The sequence below is a fragment of the Solanum verrucosum genome, unplaced genomic scaffold, assembly GCF_900185275.1.
Source record: "Solanum verrucosum unplaced genomic scaffold, falcon-dt-bn FXZP01000203.1, whole genome shotgun sequence".
NCBI classification, from domain to species: Eukaryota; Viridiplantae; Streptophyta; class Magnoliopsida; order Solanales; family Solanaceae; genus Solanum; species Solanum verrucosum.
Genome location: NW_026020815.1, coordinates 1,457,307 through 1,470,894, shown reverse-complemented (window position 1 = coordinate 1,470,894; position 13,588 = coordinate 1,457,307). Strand labels below are relative to the sequence as shown.

The 13,588-nt window shown below is 29.1% G+C and overlaps 2 protein-coding genes across 2 annotated transcripts; one reads left to right on the top strand and one right to left on the bottom strand.

The window, feature by feature from the left end:
- Window positions 1-5,238: 5,238 nt before the first annotated feature.
- LOC125813394 (acyl-acyl carrier protein thioesterase ATL3, chloroplastic-like) lies at window positions 5,239-6,793 on the top strand. Its single transcript, XM_049492898.1, has 5 exons — window positions 5,239-5,426; window positions 5,583-5,692; window positions 5,783-5,892; window positions 6,148-6,243; window positions 6,326-6,793. The coding sequence occupies exons 1-5, from the start codon at window positions 5,248-5,250 to the stop codon at window positions 6,443-6,445; spliced, it is 615 nt and encodes a 204-aa protein (XP_049348855.1). The 5' UTR covers window positions 5,239-5,247; the 3' UTR covers window positions 6,446-6,793.
- Window positions 6,794-7,158: 365 nt separating this feature from the next.
- LOC125813438 (protein trichome birefringence-like 40) lies at window positions 7,159-10,220 on the bottom strand. The gene is made up of 5 exons (XM_049492942.1): window positions 10,036-10,220; window positions 9,292-9,463; window positions 8,885-9,060; window positions 8,112-8,270; window positions 7,159-7,450 (listed from the first exon to the last, which is right to left on the bottom strand). Exons 1-5 carry the CDS (start codon window positions 10,218-10,220, stop codon window positions 7,159-7,161), a joined length of 984 nt encoding a protein of 327 aa, XP_049348899.1.
- Window positions 10,221-13,588: the final 3,368 nt, after the last annotated feature.

Here is a 13,588-nt window from a genome sequence, read left to right as displayed (position 1 = left end):
AGCAATAATAACAAAATTATCTAAATAAAATAACACAACTAGAATGACGGAACACAAATTGAACAATTTAATTCAAAATACCTAGTAGAAAAATTAAATAATAGAGCAAGAATGCTAAAATCACTAGGCAAAAGTAATAAAAATATACCTAAATAAAATATCAAAACAAGAACAATAGAACCTGGGTGTAGTCGAAGACTATTTAGATGAGAAAGACTGACCAAACGATGTCATAACCATCGAAGCTCATCAAGAGGATGGATCGGATAAATTAGGTCATCCAAAACTCATTGTCGGAAAGGGTTTGATTCTGCTGTACTTGTTGCTTCATATACGCGAAACATACACACATACACAAAGCGAGAGAGGAGGGAAGAGAGAGATATAAAAGTAAAGGGGCAATCTATAATGTCTGAATCAACAAGTATAGAAGAAGAGAATGAGCCCTTATTAAGCGAAACTCATTTTATTGCCTTATTTTGCTAATTTCAATGCTTTCATATCTTTGGTGTATGTAAATTTGTTCTTTATTAAATTATTTATAAAGAATTATCATTCAAATTGCAATATATTTTTTGGGTCGATGAATATAGACCATGTTGTGGTATTAATTACAACTCCTTGATTAATTTTAGAGTTATCAAGAAAAATATTCTACGAAGAAATAATTATACAGTTGACTATTTGATAAAAATATTTATATCTAATGATGATATTTAATAGAAGGTAAATTGACGCATGTGTACTAAAAATACTGTAGGAGTAGAGTTTTAATGGAGGATAAGAGTGTCATTCAACTTTAATGAGTGTTTTAATATTTCAACTTGTAAGTTTAAAGGCTTCTCGATTTTAGTATTATATGATATGATATGATAATATGACATTTCATAGTATTTTAAATAAAATTCTTAAAATATTTTAAAACTTTTTCACCATGTTATCTTTTCTAGTTCATAGACATATGAATTCACCGTAAACATTATCATATTAGTTCAATGCTGATAAAATGAGTATTCGTTAACATTACATGATCTTTAAATTGAATAAAATATCATAACGAAATAAATAATTTTCTTTGTTAATGTGTATATTTATTGTTGCTAAAAACTATTTTGATGTAGTGATCACACATAAGAAAGGCCAAGAAAATCTATTGTATGCCTTAACATTTCCTTAGTCATTTGTCTTGTTAATGTTTTGATCCATTTCCCTTTGTTGGCTTCCACTTTCATAATTCTATCTGGTTGCCTGTGCTACTTCTATGTTTTCCTTTCCCCCTTGTGATTGTTTTTCATCCTTCTTCTTCTGGTAAAGGGTCTCCATCCTTTTGTTTATCAATCGTACGTTTCCTGAGACTAGTAAAACTAAATAAAAGATAACAAAAATGGGAGTAAATTGATACTCCATTTGTCCAGTATTATTATAAGAATAGATGTCAACATTTAGTTGTTCAGTTTGAAAAATCAAAAGAAAGTTAATTAATTTATACCTATTTTACCCTTATTAGTAATTACTATTCATTCCCAAATGCATTTTTAAAATATTGAATACACTATATCCAAATAGAAATTCTTTGACGATGAGGTTGTTGAATGAAATTAAATGGGGAAAGCTTTAAGAAGCAAGGGAGGTTTTGGAAGATATTTTATCGAAAACCTCTCTTTCATTCGAGGTATTGTTTGAGAATGCATTGTTGGGACATGTATCCCGCCATTAGTAGAAAGAAAATGTATATAAAACACCTCAAAACTTGGAGTGGATAAGAATATTAGTGTCCTAAAAATATAAAAAATCATTTATGATAGCAGAGATAAAGAGAGATAAATTACGTAATTAAAATGAATACGTAACACATTTTTTGTTTCCTTTCCCTTTTATAACTAATTTATAGAAATTTACGTAATGCTTATAATAGAAACTTTTCTGTGTTTCCTTATTTTGACAATTTACTGTCCTGCTCCAGGGAAAAGTTTGGAGTCCGAAATCAAAAGGGCAATAAATTTTTTCGAAAATTCCAAAAGGACAACTCAATTAATTATGAAATCAAAAGGGCAACAATTTTTAACACCGTTTAAATTAGGTTGTCTAAAACGAGGCTCAAATTCCAATGAACCTTACAAGGCTCATTGGAATTTGAACCTTGCAGGCTATTATTTTTTTTAAAAATAAAATATATTCTCATTTTATTTTCTTGTTTGTTAAAAGTCTAATAATAATAATAATACATAGTTGTTGATATGATGCATAAAGATACACACACGTTTCTATCTAGACGGACATATACATGTGAATTTGTAGTGTGGTTTCTTTCGATGAAGATAGAGACAAGTAGACAACTGTTGTTTTTTTTTCTTTTTATGTTATATTATATATTAAATTAAAATATGTAAGATTTAGTCCAACTAAGGAAAAAATAATAATAATAAAAGAGGTTCAAATTTATTCGGTCTAATAGTAGAATTTCATGGAGATAAAAGAATTTCGTAGAAATAGCGTTATTCCCACCAATCACTTTTCGGTCATATCTTTGAAAAATAATTATTGTTTCTAAATTTTAAATTTAACATGTAAAGTCTTATGATATTACTTTATTTATAAAATTATAAGACGGTAAATTTAAAAAGTTATAAGAGGTAAATTTAAAAAGTTATAAGACGGTAAATTTTAAATTTAACATGTAAAGTTGTCCTTTTTGCTCCAGAGTCGTTTATTATGCAAGTCAACATATAGTGATTCTTATTCTTAATTATATTCTTTCTTCAAGACCATGTCAATGCCCATGAATACGTGTTGAATCGTTCAAAAATACATTTTTTTCACAACAATTATTTTAGATAATTTGATATTATTTAGTACAACATATAAGGGAACATGATAGAAAATATAAAGACAACACTTCTAGAGATTTCAAATAGAAAAAATAAAGGACAACATTTCTACGATTTTCAGTCGCTTGTAGTTCATAATTAACTAAGCTAAATCTTCAATGAAATGAAAATTGTAGAAATGTAGCTAAGTCATTTCATTGAAGATTTAACTTAGTTAATTATGAACTACAAGCAACTGAAAATCGTAGAAATGTTGTCCTTTATATTTTCTATTTGAAATCTCTAGAAGTGTTGTCTTTTATATTTTCTATCATGTTCCCTTATATGTTGTACTAAATAATATCAAATTATCTAAAATACTTGTTGTGAAAAAAAATGTATTTTTGAACGATTCAACACGTACGTATTCATGGGCTTTGACATGATCTTGAAGAAAGAATATAATTAAGAATAAAATCACTATATGTTGACTTGCATAATAAACGACTCTGGAGCAAAAAGGACAACTTTACATGTTAAATTTAAAATTTACTGTCTTATAATTTTATAAATAAAATAATATCATAAGACTTTACATGTTAAATTTAAAATTTAGAAACAATAATTATTTTTCAAAGATATGACCGAAAAGTGATTGGTGGGAATAACGCTATTTCTACGAAATTCTTTTATCTCCATGAAATTCTACTATTAGACCGAATAAATTTGAACCTCTTTTAATATTATTATTTTTTCCTTAGTTGGACTAAATCTTACAGATTTTAATTTAATATATAATATAACATAAAAAGAAAAAAAGGATAACAACAGTTGTCAACTTGTTTCTATCCAATTTGTTTGCAACAAATTTTAAACATATGGAAAATAAATAAACCACACAAATAAAATCTGAAGAAACATAACTTTATTGATAAATATCCGGGTACAATTCTATTCCTCCCTTGATTCTACTCTCCTAAGAATTATCCATGATTGGAGGGCCGTTAGTGGCATATTTCTCGAACTAGGATGATTTAGATTTAACCTCTTTTGTGGAATATTCCATGACTTTTGTGGAATATTCGAGATCTTGGTCTTTAAAAATACCCAAGATAGTTTATGGGATATTTTGAGATGCCTTTTAAGGGAATTTAGTACCCTTTATATAGGCATAAACTAGGGTTTATGGTTGAATAGCCTCCAAGAATTCTAACTGAAACTGAACACACCTTCTAGAGTCCCAAATCGAATTGAACACGTCTTGTAGAGTCCGCAAAATTTCAATGTCTACAAATGCCATTTGCTTCAAGGCTTATCGGAGTGTAGACTCGATGAAACTCAAAGACGGGGCTTGAAGTACTCATTCTTTCACAATTGCAGCTTCAGATTTTCCGATTTAATTTAAGATAGAAGAGATGAAGGCCAAATTTGGTCCCACTGGGCGTGCCAATTTGTTTGCAACAAATTTTAAACATATGGAAAACAAATAAACCACACAAATAAAATCTGAAGAAGCATAACTTTATTGATAAATATGCAGGTACAATTCTATTCCTCCCTTGATTCTACTCTCCTAAGATTTATCCATGATTCGAGGGCCGTTAGTGGCGTATTTCTCGAACTAGGATGATTTAGATTTAACCTCTATATGAATATTCCATGACTTTTGTGGAATATTCGAGATCTTGATGTTTAAAAATACCCAAGATAGTTTATGGGATATTTTGAGATGCCTTTTATGGGAATTTAGTACCCTTTATATAAGCATAAACTAAGGTTTAGGGTTGAGTAGCCTCCAAAAATTCTAATTGAAACTGAACACACTTTCTAGAGTGTCAAATCGAATTGAACACATCTTGTAGAGTCCGCAAAATTTCAATGTCTACATACACATTATATAAGAAGAAACTTATACATAATAAAAAGGCGAAATAGTCTGGTGGACCCTTGTACTTGTATGCGTTTGTACTGTGAACCTTTTTACTTAACCATTTAGCAACTAAACCCTTAAACTCAATCAAACGAATATTTTTAAACCCCTCTTATCATGTGTGTAGTTCAATCGCCTTGAATAGATGACATGTCAAATATAATCACATAAATTAATTAATAAAATGTCATAATTATCTTTATTATTTTAATAAATTGTTAAGTAGAAGGGTTTACAATACAAACTCATACAAGTAGAAGAATCCACCAGACCATTTCGCCTAATAAAAATGAATACGTAATCAATTTTTTTTGTTTCGTTTTCGTTTATAATTAACTTTTAAAAATTTAAGTAATATTTATTATAGACTTTTGAGCTAACCTTTTTTTTTTGACAATTTGCTATTACGTGCTTCGAACGCAATAACAACAGCATAAACCTTAAAGCCTACATATACTTAAAAATAAATTTCCCAATATTTTGAATTTCCATCTGCAAATTCTTCCCCAAATGTCACAATCCCTATTTTCCCCTTTGATTGGCAGCAATTGCCTTAACTCACTGTTGCCGAATCATCGGTCACCGTCTACATTTCCGGTCAGGCAACTCCCCCTTCCAAATTTACAGTTATCAGCCAATAAATCGAGGAGTTTTGAAACTAATGCATTTGATCTCAATGGTACACAAAGGTATGTATTTGTATCTATTAGACTTCCTCTGTTCCAATCCAATTTATAATGTGATCTCGTAATATAACAAGTTTGAAGTCAAATTGTTACTGAATATAGAAAGAGTTTCCTATTTGCGCGTTAACATAGTCGATTATTTATTTATGAACTTTGCAGAATGGGTGATCAGCTCTATTTCCATGAAGTTGAACTCAAAGTCAGGGACTATGAATTGGATCAGTTTGGTGTTGTAAACAATGCTACTTATGCAAGTTATTGTCAACATTGTAAGGTTTAAGATTTCGATCTGCACTTAACTTATAGTCCATTTATCATAGACTTTTTCAAATGACAATATTTTTCAATAAATGAAACAGGCTGTCATGAATTCTTTGAAAGAATTGGCGTAAGTGTTGATGAAGTGGCTCGCAATGGTGATGCATTAGCAACAACAGAGCTTTCACTTAAGTATCTAGCACCTCTAAGGGTATGTATAACCCTCATCTAAACATCATTAACGACCAATCAATATGCATCTGTTATATATATAATACTTAGTACTTCAAGTCGAATTTGGAGATCCAACTTCAAAAACACAGGTAGTTTGATACAACATTGCTTTGGTATCTGACTATCTGTGACTTAAGTCATATGGGAAAACAGAACTCATGTTTAGTCTTTTATGACTACAAATGTGAACACAACTGCTTAAAAGCTATCATTTCTTTCATCATTGGTTTAGAGTGGAGATAGATTCGTCGTGAAGGTGAGAGTATCCGGCTCTACAGCAGCTCGTTTGTATTTCGAACATTTCATCTTCAAGCTTCCAGATCAAGAGGTTAGTTAACTCTATTATCATTCAATTACAAAGGACACTTTATACTTGTCAAATCTTAATGTGTTTTCTTGAATTTACATAGCCTATCTTGGAGGCAAGAAGAACATCAGTGTGGCTTAATAAAAGTTACCGTCCTGTCCGAATTCCGTCAGAGTTCAGATCAAAATTTGATCAGTTCATTCACCAGAAGGGATCTAACTAATGTGTTTGTGAACAAAATGCAGAGGAGTTCTTCTGATCAGGTGAAAATTTGGTTAATTTATATACTAATGTATATATTTTCTTTGGTTAATATCACTTTTGGTCCCTTGGATTTTAATAAATTCTGAATTTAGTCCTTGTGATCTCTACCTTTACAAGGTAGGGGTAAGGTTAGGTACGTTCAGAACATTCTCTCCATACTCCACCTCTGGAATTACATTGGATATATATATGTTATTGTTTCTGAATTTAGTCCTTGTAATATTTAAGTAAATTTGATCTTCGATTAATTGAAATGTACACTTTTAATCCCTTTACTTGTGAGTATTTATAAAGTTACTATGATTATTAATTGCTCACTATTTAATTATTTATGTGTTATATCAAATTTGTATTGTTTGCACCATGTTATCTTTTCTAGTTCATTGACATGTACATACGTCGTAAACATTATCATATTAGTTCAATGTTCATAGAATGAGTAATCAATAACAATTTTAACACGATCTTTAAACTGAATAAGTATCATAACAAAATAAACAATTAAAGAACCTTTGAATGCAATGAATGCCTTAAACAATTTGATATGACAAAAAAAAAAAACTTGATGAACACAAGCTTTCCCACCTTAAAAGCCTCTAATAAATGTTCTTATTTCATTTTATTTCCAAGACAATAATATTGTATTGTTCAAATGAGAGACTATACTATGGTCTATGAAATAAGAGTTGTATATAATAGTAAATTCCAAGTGTCTGGTACTCCAGCAACACACCAATGGCTGCAATCTAGTTGACCACTTGGGCCATAAATAGATGGATGTCCATCTTTTCTCAATTGAGTCAACAATGTAATATCAAGCAAGTGTACTTGTTTCTTCATTGTGTTCAACACTTTCTTTATGACAAGTTCTCCTGGATATCTCTCTCCTGGATAAGTTGATCCTTTTAGGGGTTTGGTTTGCCCCTTGCAGCTTACCTCCTTTGGCTCACCCCAATTTGCACCACTAGTCAAAGCCAACCAAGAAAAAAGATCACAGATATATAGTGTCTACGCCCTTCAACTTTGAATGTGCACAAGTAGACACTTGTTTAAAATTGAACAGGTAGACATACACATCATGTGTGGCATGATACATGTAGGATGTCACATAGCACACAAAAATGTCATGTAGGACGCCGCATCTATAGAATCTGCATGTTGTCTATTTGTTCAACATCATACAAGTTTAAGTGTTCACTTGTGCATACCCAAAATTGGAGGGCATAAATGTGAAATAAATCCAAGTCAAATGACATATTTATGTATTATGCCTTTAAAATTTGTCATATTATTAAGAAATACAATCCAGATAGACGAAGCGTGGTCAGTTAAACATTTTTTTTACAATTTACTTTTAAATATATACATTAAATGGCAGAATACGTGCATTGACAATCCTTTAAATTTGCCAGTAAATTTTATTTTAAACATTAGAATTAAGACATGCTTCAATTTAGCACCTATTGGACACTTTTGACTAAAATTTTGAAAAGATTTTCATGCGTGTTCTCAAGCATCTAGTACTAGATAAGTTAACTATCAACTACTTTTAAATAATATAATTTGTTAAAATAACTAATATGTGGAATGAAAAATAATAATTCATCAAATTTAAAGGTACTTACGAAAAATGGACAGCAGGAATTCCTTGAAAGAAGACACTAGTCTTGTTAGGATCAATGTTAGTGTCAATCCATTTAGCCCAAGTACTCAATCCAATATTATATGCTTTCATACGATCCATATCTTTAAATAGCTTGCCATCAACTTCTAAGTAATCCCACCTAATTAATTGGAAAAATAAATAAATTATTAAGAGCTCCATATATGATTCATTGGTTTATAATTTATAACAAAAACATATTCAAAATTTAAAATTTATGAATTTATTTGGATTTATAGCATCTTTTCTAGTGGATTCCTGAAATATTCTCACATATTTAATGTTGATCATGATATGAATACATGATTTGAGTAAAAATTATAGAGTTTCAGCTAGTAAACTCGTCACTATTAGAAATATACGGGTTTTTACATCGCAAATCATGAGAAATTTGTGTTAAAAATATGACTTTCACACTCATTTTTCACCGATTCAGTTCACTAGAAAAACACATGACGGGAAACAGATTTTCATTAACACACAAACTTTTCTAATTTTTTAATTTCCTGTAGAAATACTACTATCTTTTTTCTTACTCAATAAAAAACCACTAAACATTTTTTGAGTGCAAAATTTCAATAATAAAATTTTATTTTCTTACTAGTGCGTAAGGGACACGATATTTAAAAGATATAGTATATTATAAAGTGATTTGATTTTAAGATCACAAAATTTAAAAATAATATATATATTTTAACATAAATTAAAACAGATGAAGTAATAACGAGTGATTACCCTTGTAATATCCCAGTATGAGTCCACCAATGATAACTATTGAAGATTAAAACATCAGCTCCTTCCCAAATTGAAGTTTTAGTAATGGAATCAAGCTTCAAAATTCTGCCAACTTTCTCAAGGGAAATGTCTACAAGAAATCTATTTCTCAAGTACTGCACTGACACTTCATATTCCTTTCAATATTATCAACAAAATAACATGATATTAGTCATTTTTTTCAAATAAAATAATTCACGTGCTTGATTCATGAAAAACTATAACTCTATACATGAGGCAGCCGACACGTAGAAATATAAAATTAATTAAATAAAAGTGTATCCTCATTAATATTTTACACTTACAGATAAGATAATTACAAGTTTTACATAAATATGATTAATTGTGAAAAAAGTATTGTTACTTACTGGAAATTTGAGAGTGATGAGAGAATCCCTTGATTGATAGACATATTTGGAAGAAGGAAAAGCAGCATGAAGCAAACATGCAAGAGATTCCCATTGATTGTAGCCTAATGAGTCTCCCACAAACACAATATTTTTACCTTTCATTTTTTCTAGCAAAGTTTTTCCATCAAACCTATAGACAACAAATTCAAGAAAACAATTTTATTTGTACATATAGGTTTAACCAAATATTGGAGGGAGAGAATAATATGAGGAGTCATAAAATTAGTTTATAAAAATATGACACAGTCAATCTACCTATGAAATTGAGTGATAATAAATTTATGCATATAGGTTTGACAAAATATTGAATAGAGAGAATAATATCAGAGTGACAAAGTTAATTCATGAAAATATGACTTATGCAATTCGCTAATTTATGCCTTTCGAATCGAACACAATGCCTGTCTTCCAAATAAAAAAAAGGCTTGTTAGGAAGTTTGGTTCTATCCAATCATCTAAAAATTTTGGTTGATATATAGGCCAAATTAAATTTTTTCTGTTTAGTGTACAAGTTGGATTACCACTCGCTTCTTAAACCACTTTAGCGTAACTCATTTTAGCCCAAATACCTTTTGAGTGGGTCATAAATCCATTTTAACCTAATTTGATTAAGCCCAAATTACTATTAGATCAACATGCTCATTTGACACCTCTAGATACATATGAATAAGAATAAGAGTTTTAGTAGCAAATTAATCATACCTTGGGAGATTGCAAGTAGTAGGCTGCCATCTATATTTGAGATAAAACTCATCAACCCTTCCATTCTTAAGACAATTGAAACCATCAACTAAAAAAGGACAATTTAATGAATCATAAATTGGGTAAGATTCATCATAAACCCAACTTCCTTCAAACAAATTACAATTTCCCAATGTTGAATTCATCCCATTTGATTTGTGAATAAAACATAATATTAATAAGAGAAGAAAATGAATATAAAAGATAATCCTTTCCATTAGATAGAGTTAATTGTGAAAATAAATGAGTTTGAAAATGACTATATATACAAGAAATTAGAACTTAAAACAAATGAACTTACCAAAGTATTATACATCTTCCTATTTTATATAGTCATTTTAGGTAAATACTTATTCCTGTTTTATATATAGTCATCTTCCTATATAGTCATTGATCAGTCAAATCATGTATTTATGGTAAGTCACTGATCATTATTTCATTATTGACATTAAATATTTGTGGAAAAAAAGTAAATTAATTACTCCCAAATGATTAATCAAATATATTATATATGGAAAATATGTTTTAAAAGGTAAATTAATCATGTGTGTATGAATAAGATAAGAAATAAATATATATATATATATATATATATATATATATATAAAGAATATATAGCAAGTTTAATGTTATTCTATACATGACTTGTCAATCTTTTAAATAATATGGAAGTAAAAGCATTCAAATGTGAAGGTTCATTGTTGTTTTTTCTTTTTTCTCAGATGAAATAGCAAATTGAGAAATTAAATTTTAAAAAATTCGATCGATACAATTAAAGCAATTTGACAAAATATCTACAAATATACTTTTAGTCTAAAGAATTTTTTTAACACTATCAGAATGTCATCAAAGAATATTTCAATTAAACATTCTTAAAATATAAAAAGAAAAACAATAATTTTAAATTATAATGAATTGCCTGTTACAAGTAAAAAATGTGATTTAGAATAATAATTAATGTTAAACGTACTAATAGAAAAATAATTTATGTTTCTCTTGATATGCTAAAGTGAACAACTAAAAATGGAAAATAATTTAGAATTAATAATTAATACTAAAAAGTAAAATAAAAATCTTTTTTAAAAATAGATAAATAAAAACGCAACTTTATTTTTAATATAATAAATACATAAAAGTAAATAGAGTTAAAAATGTGTCATGGACATTTTTGACAACAATGAAAATTCCTTTTATAAAAACAATATGGAAAAGTAATATTTTTTTACTATGTAAAAAATATGGATGAATTAATAGAGTTAAAAATAATTATTGTTAAAAAAAAAGGTGACATGTCATCCAAAAGAGAAAAATGATTTTACTGTGTCATGAAGTATATTTTGAAAAAAATAGGACTAGTCGGGTGATATTATGATTTTTTAGAAAAATTAAAATAATAATTTTAGACAATTTCTCAAACATGTTTGAATTACGTGTTTAAAATTAAAGTCCAACATATAGCATTAACAACACAAATGGGATGAGATAGATAAAATTATCCCAAAAAATTAGTTATTCCATATATATTATATATATATGAGGTAATTTATCTTTATCATTATAAGTAGAGTCATTTGGTGGTAAAAAAACATTTGTTCATGTATTATTATATGTATGAGCTATACACCATTTGGTAGCTTGTTAGAAACAAGTTATTCATTAATAAAATTAATACGATATTTAGTTTGTAATTTTGAAATCTACATAACTGATATATGTATAAATTATAAAGGAAACTGGTATAGTATCTTATGTAGAGTAGAAAATGGAATAACTAATAACTACATAACTAATATCACATAAAGCCATAACTAGCTAATACCATAATCAATACCATAATACTCCTCAACGGTGGAATAAATAATCTTGGGACTAGCTAATACCCTTAGACAAACATCAGAATAAAATAATTCTATATTTTCTCTCAAATTATTTTCCCTTATCTCTCATACCAACTAGCAATCAAAGTGGGTTAGAATTATTTTATCCCATTAATTTTTTTTATATTTAAATTTATATAAATAAATTGTAATTTAATTCATTTCTAATTCGTTCAAATCCGATTCAATCCGCCTATATATCATGGCAACTAAAAACTAAAAGGTTTAATTCTAACAAATTCATATAGGTGATAAAGGAATTTAGCAGAAGAAACACAGCAGCCACATTAGTAGGAGGAATCAGTAAAAGTGCTAAATTTTAAATATATTTTCCTCTATGACTATTTTCAATAGAAATATTAAAAGTGGTCACCTGATGTCATTTCTACAGCAAAGACAAAATCAACAACAACAATATACTCAATTTAATTAGGAATGACAATGGGGCGGTGGGGGCAGGGGAGGAGGAGGGGTGGAAGCCAGGCGGGTTTAGCTTAATCCACAAAAAATTTAATTCGTCCGGCATAATAACTTTTTTCATTTTCAACTCGTCTCACTCTGCCCCGCATAATTTTTTTCTTATACTAGGTAAGTTTGATACTAAAAATAAAATTCATAAAAAATAAATTCATTTTTTCATTAAGTTGTATTAATTTAATAGATAATGACTTAAAAGTTTAGTTTTTAGAGGTCAATTGGGAAACATATGTAAGAAATTGTAGTATTTCTTATTGAACTAATTTCATTTACTATCTTGAATATTTTAGTAGCTTTAAAGAAATTATCTTAATAAATAATATTTTATCACTCTTATAACATGTCAAAAGTTAAACTTAAGTTTGCACTCGCAAAAAATCATATATACCCGCAACCCGCCCTGCATTAATTTTTAAACAAATCTACTTCAATCCGTCCCGCATCCCTCCCGCCTTACACAACCTTAAGCCCACCCCACAGAGCCTTAAACTCACCTCAACCCGCATTCGCTCCATTCCATTGTCAGCCCTAAATGTAATCTTATAAAATAGAGTCTAAGAAGGATAAAATGTACGTAAAATTTATCCCTATTTGATAGACCCTCGAATCGAGGACTATCCGAAGTCAGAATGATGGGGAAAAATTCATTGAAGATCCTATTTAAGAAAGATTATTTAACTTTTGTATCTCTTTAAGGAATTTAGTTATTAATAATCATAATACATTTAATATATATTTTTATTTGACTATTATCTTGATAGAAGACTTTTTAATATAATCCCCCCCCCCCCCCATTCCCATTTTATGTTAGTAAGCAAAACAGTCTTTAGGGATGACTCAGTTGGTTTGGAGGATGGTCATCCGTGTGTGATCGATCCCCCCCTCAATGCTTTTTCAATCGAGTCTGTCGCATAGGGATTTCCTAGTGCGCGGTTTACATCCTCGGTGTGGTTTGCAGGCTATTACACAGTGGGTGATTTACCCAATGCGTACAAAGTGCTCATCACAGGGTGCTCACCCGAAGGGCAGAGGCTATGACAAAGATTGTAGCAGTTACGGGTTATCATAGAATTAAAAAAAAAACAATATAAAAAATAAAATAAAAAGTCTTGTAACTAGTAGCTAGGGACCATTGAAGCACGTCAACCATTGAGAAAGTG

What these genes read in the sequence shown, in the direction of transcription:
- LOC125813438 (XM_049492942.1), bottom strand. Translation starts at nt 10,220, where the DNA reads ATGAATTCAACATTGGGAAATTGTAATTTGTTTGAAGGAAGTTGGGTT. An exon ending in ACTACTTGCAATCTCCCAAG is followed by an intron (nt 9,464 to 10,035) that starts GTATGATTAATT and finishes TGTTGTCTATAG; the next exon opens with GTTTGATGGAAAAACTTTGC. An exon ending in TCATCACTCTCAAATTTCCA is followed by an intron (nt 9,061 to 9,291) that starts GTAAGTAACAAT and finishes TAATATTGAAAG; the next exon opens with GAATATGAAGTGTCAGTGCA.
- LOC125813394 (XM_049492898.1), top strand. Translation starts at nt 5,248, where the DNA reads ATGTCACAATCCCTATTTTCCCCTTTGATTGGCAGCAATTGCCTTAAC. An exon ending in AGTATCTAGCACCTCTAAGG is followed by an intron (nt 5,893 to 6,147) that starts GTATGTATAACC and finishes TCATTGGTTTAG; the next exon opens with AGTGGAGATAGATTCGTCGT. An exon ending in TCAAGCTTCCAGATCAAGAG is followed by an intron (nt 6,244 to 6,325) that starts GTTAGTTAACTC and finishes GAATTTACATAG; the next exon opens with CCTATCTTGGAGGCAAGAAG.